The sequence below is a fragment of the Numenius arquata genome, chromosome 8, assembly GCF_964106895.1.
Source record: "Numenius arquata chromosome 8, bNumArq3.hap1.1, whole genome shotgun sequence".
Taxonomy (NCBI): domain Eukaryota; kingdom Metazoa; phylum Chordata; class Aves; order Charadriiformes; family Scolopacidae; genus Numenius; species Numenius arquata.
The window spans coordinates 3989053-4002684 of NC_133583.1; the positions used below are offsets into that span (position 1 = coordinate 3989053).

General features: G+C 40.2%; 1 protein-coding gene across 1 annotated transcript in view; it reads left to right on the plus strand.

The window, feature by feature from the left end:
• Window positions 1–13632, plus strand: part of CNTN3 (contactin 3) — a 59566-nt gene that overhangs the window by 33637 nt on the left and 12297 nt on the right. The window contains exons 9-10 of the mRNA XM_074151659.1: window positions 9674–9801; window positions 11260–11435. Of these exons, the coding sequence (XP_074007760.1) occupies window positions 9674–9801; window positions 11260–11435 (304 nt within the window). The remainder of the gene's footprint in view (window positions 1–9673; window positions 9802–11259; window positions 11436–13632) is intronic.

The following is a 13632-nucleotide window of genomic DNA, read 5'->3' on the forward strand; positions in this document are numbered from 1 at the left end:
ACAGATGAGACATATCACGGCCATGGTGATAGTTAATAATGGGAAGTTAATAATAATAATGGAAAGGTCCAGAATAGCAGATGAAAACAGGAAAAGAAAACAAAAATATACTTCCAGCTTCTGTTCAAGGAACCATAAACTTTTATCTACCAATGACAACGTATGTCGCTGTTGCGTTAGTGTTCACGTGGTAGTGAACGGGTTTTGGTCTTAGTAATTCTCAGTGCGAGTCTGTGATTCACCTATACCCTCAGCTACTGACTTCCAACAACATGTAAACATTTTTTTCCAGCAATAAGCATTCGAAGTCTTACTGAATTAGTCATAAACTAAAAGTGCCCAAGTCTACTGATAAAATTGTGTAATCAAACTACATAGAAGCCTACATCTGTGCACTCTGGAGCAGCCATTCGCTTTGCAGCTCTCCAGCGTTAGGGATTGCTGCCTTTTCAAGCTTTCTGTTTTACATTTCAATATTTGCATAGACTGGGAGTTCCAGGTTGTGAACTGGGACAGGAAAAAAAAAAAATCTTTGGATGATAGGTGTAATTAAGATAGTTACGTATCTGATTTAGCATGAAGCCAGGCAGTTCGATGGTTCAGACATTCCAGCTGCAGCACTGCAGCGCTCAGGACAGGCTGTAAAAACTCTTAGGAGCAGAATAACTGGGAGTTCGGTTTGCCTCAAGGCCAGCCTTTCTGCAGCTGGTTGCTGGAGCACCGAGTTAGCGACAGACTGTAGTCACAGAAACAGCCGCACAAAATCACAGGACTTGCCCGGGAGCAGCGAGGACAGAATGACTGCGAGTGTTCCTCTCGCTGCACTCTGGTGTCACCCTGTACTTAGCAGGGGACTAATTTGGGGACAGTGGTGCCGCTGAAGTCTCCAAAAGTTCAGACGCGAAACAGAGGAAAAATGAACGTTTTGTTTTTGAAGGAGGATTGCTGTGGCAGTGTGTTGTGATTTTATGAGCGTACCTCTGCTTGTCTAGGTCTTTGTGTTAGGTTGTACAAAGCTTAGCCTATTGTTGGGAAGCCATTTCTGAACCAGGTGAAATTCTTCCTAGTCCTATTCCTGTAAAACACCACATCGTGGTTTCATTTAAAATTTCTAAACGCAGAAGATGTTACCAGATAAGTCAAACCTTTCAGAGGCTGTGATTGAGACCATTACTTGCTCCGTCGTAAGGCCAGAGCTCTCTCCTTGCACCCAAAAGGTTTGGACACTTGCTGTCATCTCGATCTGTGCAGCTCTGGCTCTTTCTTCGCAGGGACCACAATAGTTTTCATGTGTTCCAGTGTTAAGTGTTGTCAAATATGGCAATTTGGCATGAATGATTAGGCATTAGGCAATGAAGATTAGGCATCTGTCATTAAAGAGCTTCACACGGTACCACAGACTTGCTAGCTGTCTGCAAGCAAGTGAGCAAAAACTCATTCAAAATAAGCCTAGTTGGTTTTTCTTTCTACACGAGACTTCCCATATGTAATGACATATCGTATTGATAAATAAGTGTAACACAGGGCCACCACAATCTCTAAAACTCATGTGAAACCTGTTGCTTTTTGATGATTCTCAATTGTTTTTATTTATATGGTCACGTTTGCCGAGCATGTCCGTAAATGCCTAGCACCTTGTATTCTCCGTTTAGGAAAATTCTTGGGTTTTGTCCCCATGCCAGTTCTATAAAAAGGCAGGCAGGAAGAATGGCATCCTCCCCGTTCCTCCCTACCTCTTGTCATCAGCCTTCAGCTAACCTGCGTAGGTTCAACTCATGATATTCAAAGCTGCTGGGCACACCTGGACCACACGTGTCTGGGAGAAGAGCGTTCCAGCCACCACTTCTGCATTGCTTTGTGAGCTTTCTGTCTGAATAGGCATCACAACTGGTCTTAATGGTTGCTTTAGGTTGGCCTTCAAAAGCATTACCAACCAGTTTCATTTGTGGTGATGGTACCAGGCTAAAGAAAGTAATGTTCAGTTTCTGAAAATGAGCTGCCTGCTTAGATTTATGGATATAAATTACGGCCTTTAGTTCTGAAAAGTGCAGGTATTTCCAAAATATGGCCCAAAGTGTCTCCTGCCATGTTTTTGACAGCATGCTGTAAATGGCTTGCAGAGAAAACATAATAACAAGCCAATAATCCTGAATTAATCTAAATGAAGTACACTCGCCTTCCGAGAAAAGCAGAAACATGATTCTTTGCAGAAGGCACTGGAGTTCATTACTGTCTGCTATGAATAATTGCAATTCATGAATTTCTTGCAGTTCTACAATTGTTGCAATTCGGGAAAGGGTTTCCAATTAGCAGTACATTTTTCAACCATTAACTGCATTTCTAATTGAGAAATCTGTTGGGGAGGGTGTCTATTTTAATTGCAGAAAAAGGGAGGAATGAGTTCCCAAAAGGGGTAATGCTGGCCACAGAGGTCCGGCATCTCGTTACCTAGGAGATGTAGCGGTGGCAGAATGAGCTTAATGACGTTTGGAGTTCAGACCTGCAGCAGGGTTCAGGCTCACAGAGTGATCCTTGGGAGAGAGAGATTGAGATTGAGTGTAAGATGGAGACGGACACTGAGACTCCCCTCCCTTACAATTCCCAATTTCTTGTAAAGATCAAGCAGGGTCCTCAGAGAGTGCAGCAAGTTATTGCAACTCCATAAGTCAGTTCCTGCAAGGGAACAGCCCTTGTGCTATGTCCCACATGGATAAATACATATTGTTTCCCAAACCTATTTGCCCTTGAGTAGTTAGTTAAAACCATGCTCTTGTTGGTTTTGGTAGGTCTGCTCGGGGTGTAGTGGAGTTACTCAGCGTTGTTAGTGAGCGGGGACAGTGTCATGTTTTGCTTTTCATGTAAACGTCCATAAATGTTGGAGCGTGTCCTCTTCTGAGAGTGTGCCAACACATTCCACCAGCGCTCTGGTATAGATACTGGGGTTAGACTGTGCTAGTTTGGGCTGTACCCAAACTTTCTGGAAGTCTTAGAGGGCTTAGGAAGGCTTTCTGGAAGGGTTAGAGTCCAAACATGGCTTAGCATGAGGTTAGAACTTGTCCTTAATGTCAGCTGTAAAAGTGTACATGTCACATAAGATGCAGCAACATGGATAACATCGATATGTTTTACAAAAACTCCAATTTGAATAATAAAAATAAAGCAAAAATGCTCTATTCAATGTTTTCTTAGTATTTTGTCATAAGAGAACTTACGTTTCGCTGGAGGTACTGAGTCCATTACTTTAGTAAAGCCTGAAAGATACTCATTTTGATGACACTTGTGCTTGTAGTCTTAATTTATTTTTAAATGGTGCTGCGTTTTCACTGTGTAGAAGATTTGGATAATGACTCAGTAAATTCTAATTAAATGAGCTGAATATGATATGTCTTGTGGAGGGAAGAAAATATAATTCAAAATGGATTCATGGGCTCTGAACTGAGAAATCGCTCAACATTGAAGAATACAATCTTGCTGCTTGTTAGTTTTGCAAAGTATGTGATTTTTTTTTTAGAATTTCTTGAATGAAGAGAGCTAGACAGTGAAGAGCGGTGGAATGCAGAGAGTTGAAGGCGTAGAGGTCATGTAGAAGAACATGCAGAACATAGAGAACATGCAGAAGGAAAGACAGAAAATGGGAATTAAATTAATTGGGTACTGAAGGAAGAAATGCTTCCTACTAGAATGCAGTTTTGGACCTTTGAAATAAATAATTTTGGGGTGATGTAATGAGCAAAACAGTGAAGGGTTAGCAAGAATTCTCTTGTCTTTAATGACTGCCAGATCAGGTACTGAGGTTGCCTGGTTACCTGGCATGGGTCAGTTTTCACCCCATATTATGGTGACAGTGTGTACCACCACACAGGGAGCAGCTTGTACTTACTCAGGCTGTTCTTTGCCAACCATCTCATATTATAAGACCTTTAAAAATTTTCTCTAAAGTATGTATTATCTGCAGTCATTAAGCCACAGCTAGGTTTTGTTGATTCCAAACGAATCTGGATCAGCAGACCATAGTTCCCGAGGTCTCCAGCTGCCTTCACGTACCACCTTCTGTGTTGAAAAGCTGACCTGAGACCCCTCTGTCTCCAGAGGTGCTTTTATTTTCCTTTTATCCTCCAAAAAAGAGGAGGAGCAGATGTTTAACCAAGGTTAAATGCACTTGATGCTAGTTTAACTTACTAAGAACAGAAGACATACCAAAATACACTGCAAACAACTAACTGCTTTAAAGATTTCTTTAATTTTTTTATGTATGTGTATGATTTTTAATTGATCTATAGTGCTAGACAGTTGTAGTGGGTCCTGTGCTCCTGGCACAAATAACTGACTGGAAACAGATTAATACGAGGGATTTTGAGATCATGTGGAACAGTGTTTCATCTGTAAACAAATTCACCTTTATTTCTAGATATTTCTAGATTTACCAAGCCTAGAAAAAGATGAAAAGATGCTGCAAATTTTAACTTCACTAAAAGACATTTCGGTGCAATTCTCTTTAAAAACTCCAGCGTTCGCATCTTTAACTGTGGCCAAGTGATGTCAAATTATAGGGGAAAGAAAAGAGGAGAAGTAATTCCTGATAAAATGCTGCATGATTCTTAGAAGTATCAGTTACTGGTTTTATCTTCCTTACAGTTTGAATTATGTATTTTTATTTCATTTTGCATTAAAGTTTGAAATGTTATGATGTGGAAAGTAATGCATTTACCAGTACTTCAATAGGAGCTTTTTTTTTCCCCCCGACTTTCTTGTTAATTAATCTGGTTTAATTTAGTTGGAATTTGATTGATACATAAAAAGGCAGTTTTGACCCACTTTTCCACTGTTCCTTTGTACTGAAGTGTTATGAACTGGAAAGCAATATGTTTATGTGTATTATCATATCAATAAGGATCTAAAATAGTTGGCTTTTCTGCTGAATCATCTGACAAATAGAAAAGCAGTGATTGCTTAGTTTGATTATGTTTGCTATTTTAGTAATAAAGCATTGTCACGGGAGGATGAACAAATTTGCATTCATTAGCAGTTTCATTAATGACACTGCATTTCAGGGGGCGGCCTTATGGTCTTGGATCCTGAGGCATATTCTGGCCCTTAGTTGTGTGTGTGGTTGCACTGCACCAATAGTTCGATTTAACGGGATTTCAGTGAGTAAGGTAATACTCTATAAACCTATGGATAATACAGCCCCAGTTCCCTAAGGCAGTAGGTATGGGGACAGTGAATGCAGAACAGCTTGAATACTCTTACATTACAGATACTGGGGTGGACTGGTCTTGGATTGGCATCCTGAAGCACGACTTGCCCTCTAGTGCCAGATGATTTGTATGTCAATATCTGAAAATAAGAAAATTTGATGCAGTCTGTAACAATAGTAAAATATCAGTATGAGAAGAACACGTGCTCATGTCACACTTGGATTTCTCCATGGTTGGTTATGACTAAGATAACTAAGAACAAATACGATCTCATGAATAAAAGCTGACATACTGGGCAGAATTGATGGAGACTGTAGCCCCACTGATGTCCCTCAGTTGTCTGGAGGATCTGTAACGCCAAGCGTGCTCTTGGCTTGGGTGGCACAGGAAGACTCTCATACTTTTGCCAATATGGGCCCCCTCTAGTCAGGAACCCTGAAGTCCTGAAGTCGGTTAATCCCTCTCTCCATTCTCTTGACCTCAGCCAAAGAACACGGGCGTGAGTTAAGACGTTTGGCTGTTGTAGGTTTGTTTAGTTGGGGTTTTTTATATCATCCCTTTGACTAGTGGAAAAAAAGATTTTCTCAAAGATTGATTTCTCACAGTTTTGCTCAAGAGTTAGCAAGAGATGATGATTTTGTCAATGATGTTTTGATCTGATGACCAAACGGGTCCTAAATCAGTCTCCAGTTGTGCAAATGGGTATGTGGCAAAGCATTATTCCACCAGTTATCTCTATTTTACAGGGCTAAAAGTTTCTGCGATTTGCCAGCGCATCAAAAGTGTGCAGGTTGTTGAAAATGGAATTCACTTTTAAAATTGCTGGCCTTGGGTAAAACGTATTGGAAAAACTCTTGTAGATACAGAGAATGCCAAAGGACGTGTTATTTTTCTGTGTTAGAGATCCAGATCGCTTCCTGGCAGAGGGCCAGCCACACTACATTTGTTTTATCACAGTGTCTGAATATCTAATAATTTAAAGTATGCTGAAAGTTCTAGTTGGGCTAATGTTTCAGCGAGAAGGGGTAGAGCTATTTCTGGCTGCATTTACTGTTTTGCAGTTGAAAAACTAAAGCATTTCTCTTTTTAATTTACCAGTAAAGATTTTGGTTTTACAGTAATTTTTTTCTAGAATTGATTTGTTGGTTGGTTGTTGTTTTTTTTTTTTAATTCTGGAAAAAAAAAAACCCAACTTGTTTCTTAATTATATCTTGGTTTTAATAAGCCTATTGCTTAATTATTTGAGGCAAGCTAGACTTGCAGATAGCTCAGAGCACTCTAAATATGATTCATTTTAATTAAACAATAGACAGTTTCTGATTTATACCCCGATCCTATTTTTTTCCTTTGTTTGATCTCAGGCTTTCTCAACACTGGTTTTTTTTTTTTTATTCGATTTTGCATTTTTTCTACTGGAAACTGTTTCAAAGTAGATGGTGCAATACAGGCCTTAGCAAAACATGCAGGTAGCAAGTCCAGCATTTCAACAGCTTGCTTGCAACCATAATTGATGTATTTTAACACCTTTTATTGATGTCATTATATATACCTATAAAATGTATTAATCACATCTTTAACACATTTAAAATACGTATAAATCATATTGTAAGATGTAAATAATTATAAGTGTTCCATCTAATATGAAGTGCAGCCAAATATTACTTAGGAATTTTCCAAAACAAGGTAATAAGCCTCGGGGAAGCTCAGGCGGTGCTGATGCTGATGAAGCAACACTCTCCTTACAAATACACCTCAGACACCACCACGTTGGCTTAGGTACCCCAGTGGGAAGGTTGGAAGAGGGTTACCTCCAAATGTAAACTGATTTAACTGTCTGTCTATTTATAACTCTCTTCTCCCCGACATAAGATGCTTTTGTCTGTCATTTTAACAAGGTGACTTGTTATCATTTGTAATTCGCATCTGTTAATTTCGTTATTGTATCACCTTTGCCCAAAGGAAATGGATTTCAGCTGCAGCAACGAGTGTCGCGACACCTTTTTTAAGAAAAGGTAAAATGCTATTCAGAATAATTACGAAAAAACAATTAAAAGTTGTGCTTATTTCTAGAGTATGTTTCGTTGTAAAGAGCTGTTTGCTATCAATGCAGCTGCAGAAGGAATCCAGAGTCCTGCTTTCAGGCATTTAAATGCATTTTCCATGGGGCCTTGAGGATTGGGTGAACTTGCCACTCGGGGAGGAGCAGCAGAACCACAGAGCCACGAGAGACTCCCATGCCGTGGTCTGCGGTTCCTGAGCGTGGGTTTGGAGGGTCAGAGAAGTTAAGGCTGAGGGATAAGCTCACTGAACCCATCAAACTCCAGAGCTGCATTCTGCTGCCCTTGTTTACCAACTTAATTATTCTCCAAAATATGCTTTCAGACAAATTGCTTTAAAAAAACACCCAACCCACTGTAATATTTATAATATAAATCAATATAAATAATTAATGGCAGTTTGGCTTACTGAAGCGTATACCTTTTAAGGACCATCTTTTCTTGTGGCAACGCAACTGAATGCAAGGTGATGTGTTCTCTGGGTGCCTGCCTTCAGTCCTGGAGGTCTTCACAGGCTTCCCCTGTGAGCTTGAATTATTGTTCCTCAGCCACTGTGGCACATGCAGGGTTTCACACGGAGAATTGCTCACACTGAGCTGTTAGTGCGTGAATGCCAGAAGAGCAAGGAACCTGACTGTTGTTTTTCAAGTGAGCATCCTGCTGATCCCATGCTTGGGACAAGTTTTGAGAAGATTCTGAGAACACTTCTATCCCTGGAGGGGTTCAAGTTCAAGCTGGACGGGGCTTTGAGCAACGTGGTCTGGTGGGAGGTGTCCCTGCCCAGGGCAGGGGGTTGGAACTCGATGATCTTTAAGATCCCTTCCAACTCTAACCATTCTATGATTCTAAGATCCCAAGTGATCCCAGTTCCCACCTAACACGGTGGGCTTCTCCATCTACTTCTACTAATATGTATTTAACTTTAGAGAACTAAATCCAAGTTGGGACAAACGCTGGAGATCAGTTGATGCTAATTTGCCTCAAGTATGTTAAAAATAAAAAGAGCAGCAGGGAGGTGTGTTTGTATGTAATTAATTTTGTACTGAATAAAGAAGCAGGTCAATAATGAAGTACGTGCAAGCGAGAAGGAAAAATCCTCATAGCTGTTCTGAGAAAGGGAAGATCGCAATGTTAAGTTTTCAGGACATTTGCTGCCTCCTCACCTGCTACGTACTCTGACAAGTGTGTAAGACTCCAACTAATGCGGTTAGAGGTTCCCCTGGAGTGTTGATGTTGTTTGCTGTTCTCTTGGTTCTGTGTAGTGAAGATGTGGGTGTTTGGGGCAATTCCAAGATCTCTTCGAGGTAAGGTGCTCAGGGAGCTGACAGAATGGGCTCGCCATGATTCGTTTGGTACCTTTGAAACGGTTTGATGTGATCGGAGCTAGAATTAGGTATATCAGGAAAATGTTGTTTGCTTTTTTATTATTCTGGACATTTTATGTACAGTTAGTTATTTATCTCCTCCAGGTTATCCTTGGGAAGACCTGGTAAGAAGGTCCTGCATCTGAGGATATGACAGATGGGAGGACTAGAAATAGGGAAAGAGGGAGTTGAATTAACCTTACCTTTACATCCCTTCAGTGCTGGCGTCCAGGGTGTCATCTCTGCTCTTGGGTTGCTGGTGCTCTGCTGTCAATGTCAGTAATGCTAGTTGGCTTTCGTTCACATCTTTTATAAGCATCTTTCTGTTTTGTTCCACGCTATCTGTCCATTAGGCATAATTCTCACTGGTGGAATTTGTGTGGGGTGGAGGGAATTTTCTTTTTCTTCAAGTCCTACCAGAAGGCGTATCCTTACCACGTCTGCAGGTCACTGCTGCTCGGTGTAGGTGATAAACTGAGACAGAATCTGCAAGAGCATGAAGTCTCGGTTTGTTTTTTAAACAAATGCTGAGTTTATACTTGCTTGGGCTGAATCCTACCCTAGAGAGTCAGTTGTTCAAATGAGCTGTTGGCTTCAGTGCGGTGTGTGTTAGTCTTGTATCTGTGAATCCCGAGAAGTGCAAAATGCATACTGCTTATGAAAAATCCTATTCCATCCATCACGGTAGTGATAGACAGTTATTTCAGGGTTACCCTGCAAGACTGCATGGGGTAAACAACATAATACAATTGAAAATTATTCTAGTTTCAGTTGGTACAGCTGAAAAAGATGGGAGTTAATGTGGGATTTCTCTCTCTCACACACAAACATACATATGCACACATATATGTCTTAAACACTGGTGTCCAAAATGATGAGTAATACACAGAATGGGTTCAAATTTGTTGTATATTGTCAGCGTATGGCCACAAAATTTTCAAACATCAGGTTGGCAATTGATGCAGTTTGATACATCTGAGGTAACAGCGTGAGTATTATAGCATTTTGTCTACAAAACACGCTGCAACTTTTAGAATCTCTTCCTAATTTTTAGAATCGTGTTATTAAAGGACGGCGGACTAAGAATAGCCAATGTGACCAAAGCTGATGCTGGAAGCTACATGTGCCTGGCCACAAACCAGTTTGGAACAGCCAGTGGCTCAACAACCTTAATAGTTACAGGTAGGTGAGGTGGAACAGAGGGTCAGCTGTGAGGTGATGTAAATTAAATTACGAGTTCTGTGATAGAAGTCCGCAACACTGTGGAGACTGAGTTTGCTTCTTAAAAAATACTAATGTGGCGGAAAGGAAAGAGTGTGAGAAGTTACATATTTAACAGTATATAAAAATAAAAGGATATTTGTTATACATCTTTTTTTTTTTAGTTGAGAGGAAAGAGACTGGGATTTTCTGTCTTTGACAAAGATATTTCTCAGATGTGAGGGGGTTCTGAACACTTACCTCCCTTCTCTCACTCATCTAAAAACTAAATTCGTGCAATTATGCCTTTAAGTTTGGGGGATTTTTAATTTGTTGAGAAAAAAAAATGGCAATCAAAAAAAATGTGTGGGTAATTTTATATTCCAGTCCAAAATCTGTTTTAGCCCTAAGGAATTATATGCTGTATGGAAAAAGATGTAGTAGAAACTCAAGCTCCAGCTGCAGGAGTGTTCAGGGACCCCAAGAGCAGTAAAATACGAAGTCTTTCAGAAGTGAATTATATACATAATTGGTGTTAAAAGGGTTCTTGCCCCTTCCTCTAAGTTACCCATTACTAGCTGCTGTCTGAGACACTGGATTAGGACCAGTAAAGGGCCAGTAGTCTGTGAAGTTTAGCTGAAGAATGTCTTTTCTCACGACATGCTTTTTTAAAGATTGGAATATCTGAAAGATTTTTCCAAACTAAGAATTACCTAATATCCTACATCATTACATATCCTATATATCTTATAGATCCAAACAGAATTATTTTGCTCAGTGAATTAGCAGCTTCACATTTTCAGTCTGTGCTCCTGAATGATTCATGTCCCTTTATATACAAACAATAGAACTATATACAAAGGATTTCCAGAATCAAGTTTTATTTTTGTAGTGTTTATGGTACTTGAAATTTTTCTCCATTACTGTGATTCTGGAATAACAAGCAGCTGTTCTTATTAAGTTCTTATTTATGTTCTATATGCTATACGGACCCAAAAATCCACTGCATTCTACTCTATGTGGATTTCCTCTAGTTTCCAGATTTTATTAGCTCCTTCTCTCACTCCCACCTCTTAATCTTCCCAGTGGCTGCTACTACAGCTTCCTGCTCCAAATCATGAGTGTTATTGCTGAGAACCACACACGCTCTTGAATGGAGGTTTCATTGCTGTGGGTTGCGGTGCATTTTAGCTTTGTAAATTATATTGGCCTGTACACAGCAGGTTAAAATTTACCTTTTCAGTGTCGAGAAGCTCCCACTGGTAAATGTGCAAGGACACAATGCTCCAACAAGACGGGTCGGGCAGCAGCATTTATAGTCCAGCTGCATAATTTGAAGTGACTGCCATTAATGAGATTTGAAGAACATGGTAGAATATTAGTAGCAGGCAAAGCCCAGCAATGCAGGAATCCAATAACTGGTATTTCTGCTCTCAACAGAGCCAACCAGGATTACTTTGGCACCTTCCAACATGGATGTGACTGTGGGAGAAAGCGTGGTTTTGCCTTGTCAGGTTCAGCACGACCCTATACTGGACATCAGCTTCACCTGGTATTTCAACGGGACGCTCACCGACTTCAAGAAAGACGCTTCTCACTTCGAGAAGGTTGGAGGGGTAAGTTCCAAACACCTTTTCTTCACTTACCTTATGCAGCACAGACAGGCTTACTTGTTTTCTTTTTTCAACGTGGTAAAATTCGGATGTTTCTTCTCTTTTGAGCGTGTAGATTTTTCTTCTGTGTTGGAGGGAGATCATTCATAGAGCTAGTTTGCTGCACATCATCTATATTTCAGACCTGCCTACCCCTGTTTCTGCACCTGATCATACGTGATTTTCCCAGGATCGCATGAAACACAGGAATAATAGATTGAGGAACTTGCTTCAGACTTCCCAACTTTTGTTTGGCCTGAAGCCAAACAAAATACCCCATCTTTTCTTAATTTTTCCTGCACTTTTATCCCTAGTATATCCCTCAACATCCTCCCTGGGTGAGAAGCTGGGTATCTCATTAAATATTTCCTATGCAGGATGCAGAGATGCTGCTGGGGAGGGGGAGCGGGGATGGTGACATTAATGGGTTTTGGAATTTAGCCTTCTAATCAAAGCATAAAAAGTAAAACATTAAGACAGATGAAGGATGTAGCCAGAGAATGAAATCAATTACAGCAAAGGCCTTGTTACAGTGCAAGCCAAGGCCAAGCGATAACAAAACAAGCAGCTGAGCATCAGCATGAAACTGGCCATTATAAACCTTCATAAAGTTTCCTTTCACACATTCTTGCCAGATCTCCCGCTGCAGAGGAATAGCTGTGGATTCAACACCGCTGCCTGTGAAACTATGACGTTTCAGCACCTAACTTTTTCCTTTTTGCCTGGAAAACCTCGGAAGATTTAGCATTTAATCAGTAGGCACCAAACACACAGATTGTTCTGCAGTTTGCAATTGATTAAACACAAGTGCGTGTGGAGATGATGAGGTTTCCTTGTAGGAGCCATGAGATATTCATATATCATGTACATTTGCACAGAAATGTTTTGATAATTACGAACTGACCATCTGTCATGCTGTAATGGGAACACTCCCATTTCATAGCCTGTTACCTTCCAGTATTGCTATGTGGACTTTATTTATTTAGTAATATTTCCCCCCAGCTGTACTTTGGTTGTATATACAATAGCAATATTAAAAAGGAAAGGTTAAAACATACCAAAACCCAAATCTGACAGTTTTACTGGCTCAATTAAGGCTTCCTAACCTGACTGGAAAATGCAACATTTTTTCTTACTAAACCTCCATCTTTTTCCTAAAACAAACAGAGGCATAATTCCAAATCAAAGCCTTGTTTAGATGTCTTCTTTTTTTTTTTACCCTCTGAGGAAAAAAAGCATCAAAAAGTAGTTCTACCACAAAAAATGAATTTAGTGCGGAAGAAAACTCCAGGATGAGTGTTGGCTAACTCAGAACTGGGAATCTAGAGCATTTTACTTGGAAATTTGTCATAAGAGACAGAATTAGGGGTTTTGATGGAATAGGGGCATTTAGAGATTTGGGGTTTTTTTTTAAAAACTCTTATTTGTGTCAAGAGGATTGAAGCTTGTTCGTAGAAAACTTCACAGGTTACCAAGAGATCCACGAAAATGTTTTATGGGCTTTGTATCCCATTAAGGTCAGTGGAATAATTGCATCTGGAGTTACACGTGGGCCGTGGTAAGTAAATAAGGCAGCATAAATGTGGTCTGAGCCTTCCAATAGCTTCAGTGTGTATTTATTAAATGAAAGTAACTGTGCAAAAATAACTTCAGATGGTCATAAACATGGCAAAGGGAAAATAATTTTTGAATGGCTAGATTTCTGTGTAACGATGCCTTGGAAGTCCCTGTCACACACGCCTGAGGTCTCCAACATGTAGTAGTTGGTGGGAACGTTTTGGGACCACCACCTGGTCTTCCAGATGGTTAGAAAAATATAGGATGTAACATTGTCTTACTGCTCTTTTTTTTTTTTTTTTTTTTTTTTTTTTTTTTTGTGGTAGACAGATGATTTATACAAAGAGTATGGCAAACAAAGCAGATTCCAAAATTTTGAACAGATTGCCTCTAAACTGTTCCGGGCATCACCTGCTCATAGAGCCCAGCAACGGGTGAGGTCCTTACACAGTCAGGAGAAGCAAAAGCAGTTTCAGCAGCTGTTCGTACTGTATGGACCACTCTTTATTTGCATTCTGTGTAGCAGAAGGTGACCTCACTGTCACCTGGAATTGTCCACGCTGACAAAGATTTAATCTGGGCAGGCAAGAATGTGGCTACTGCT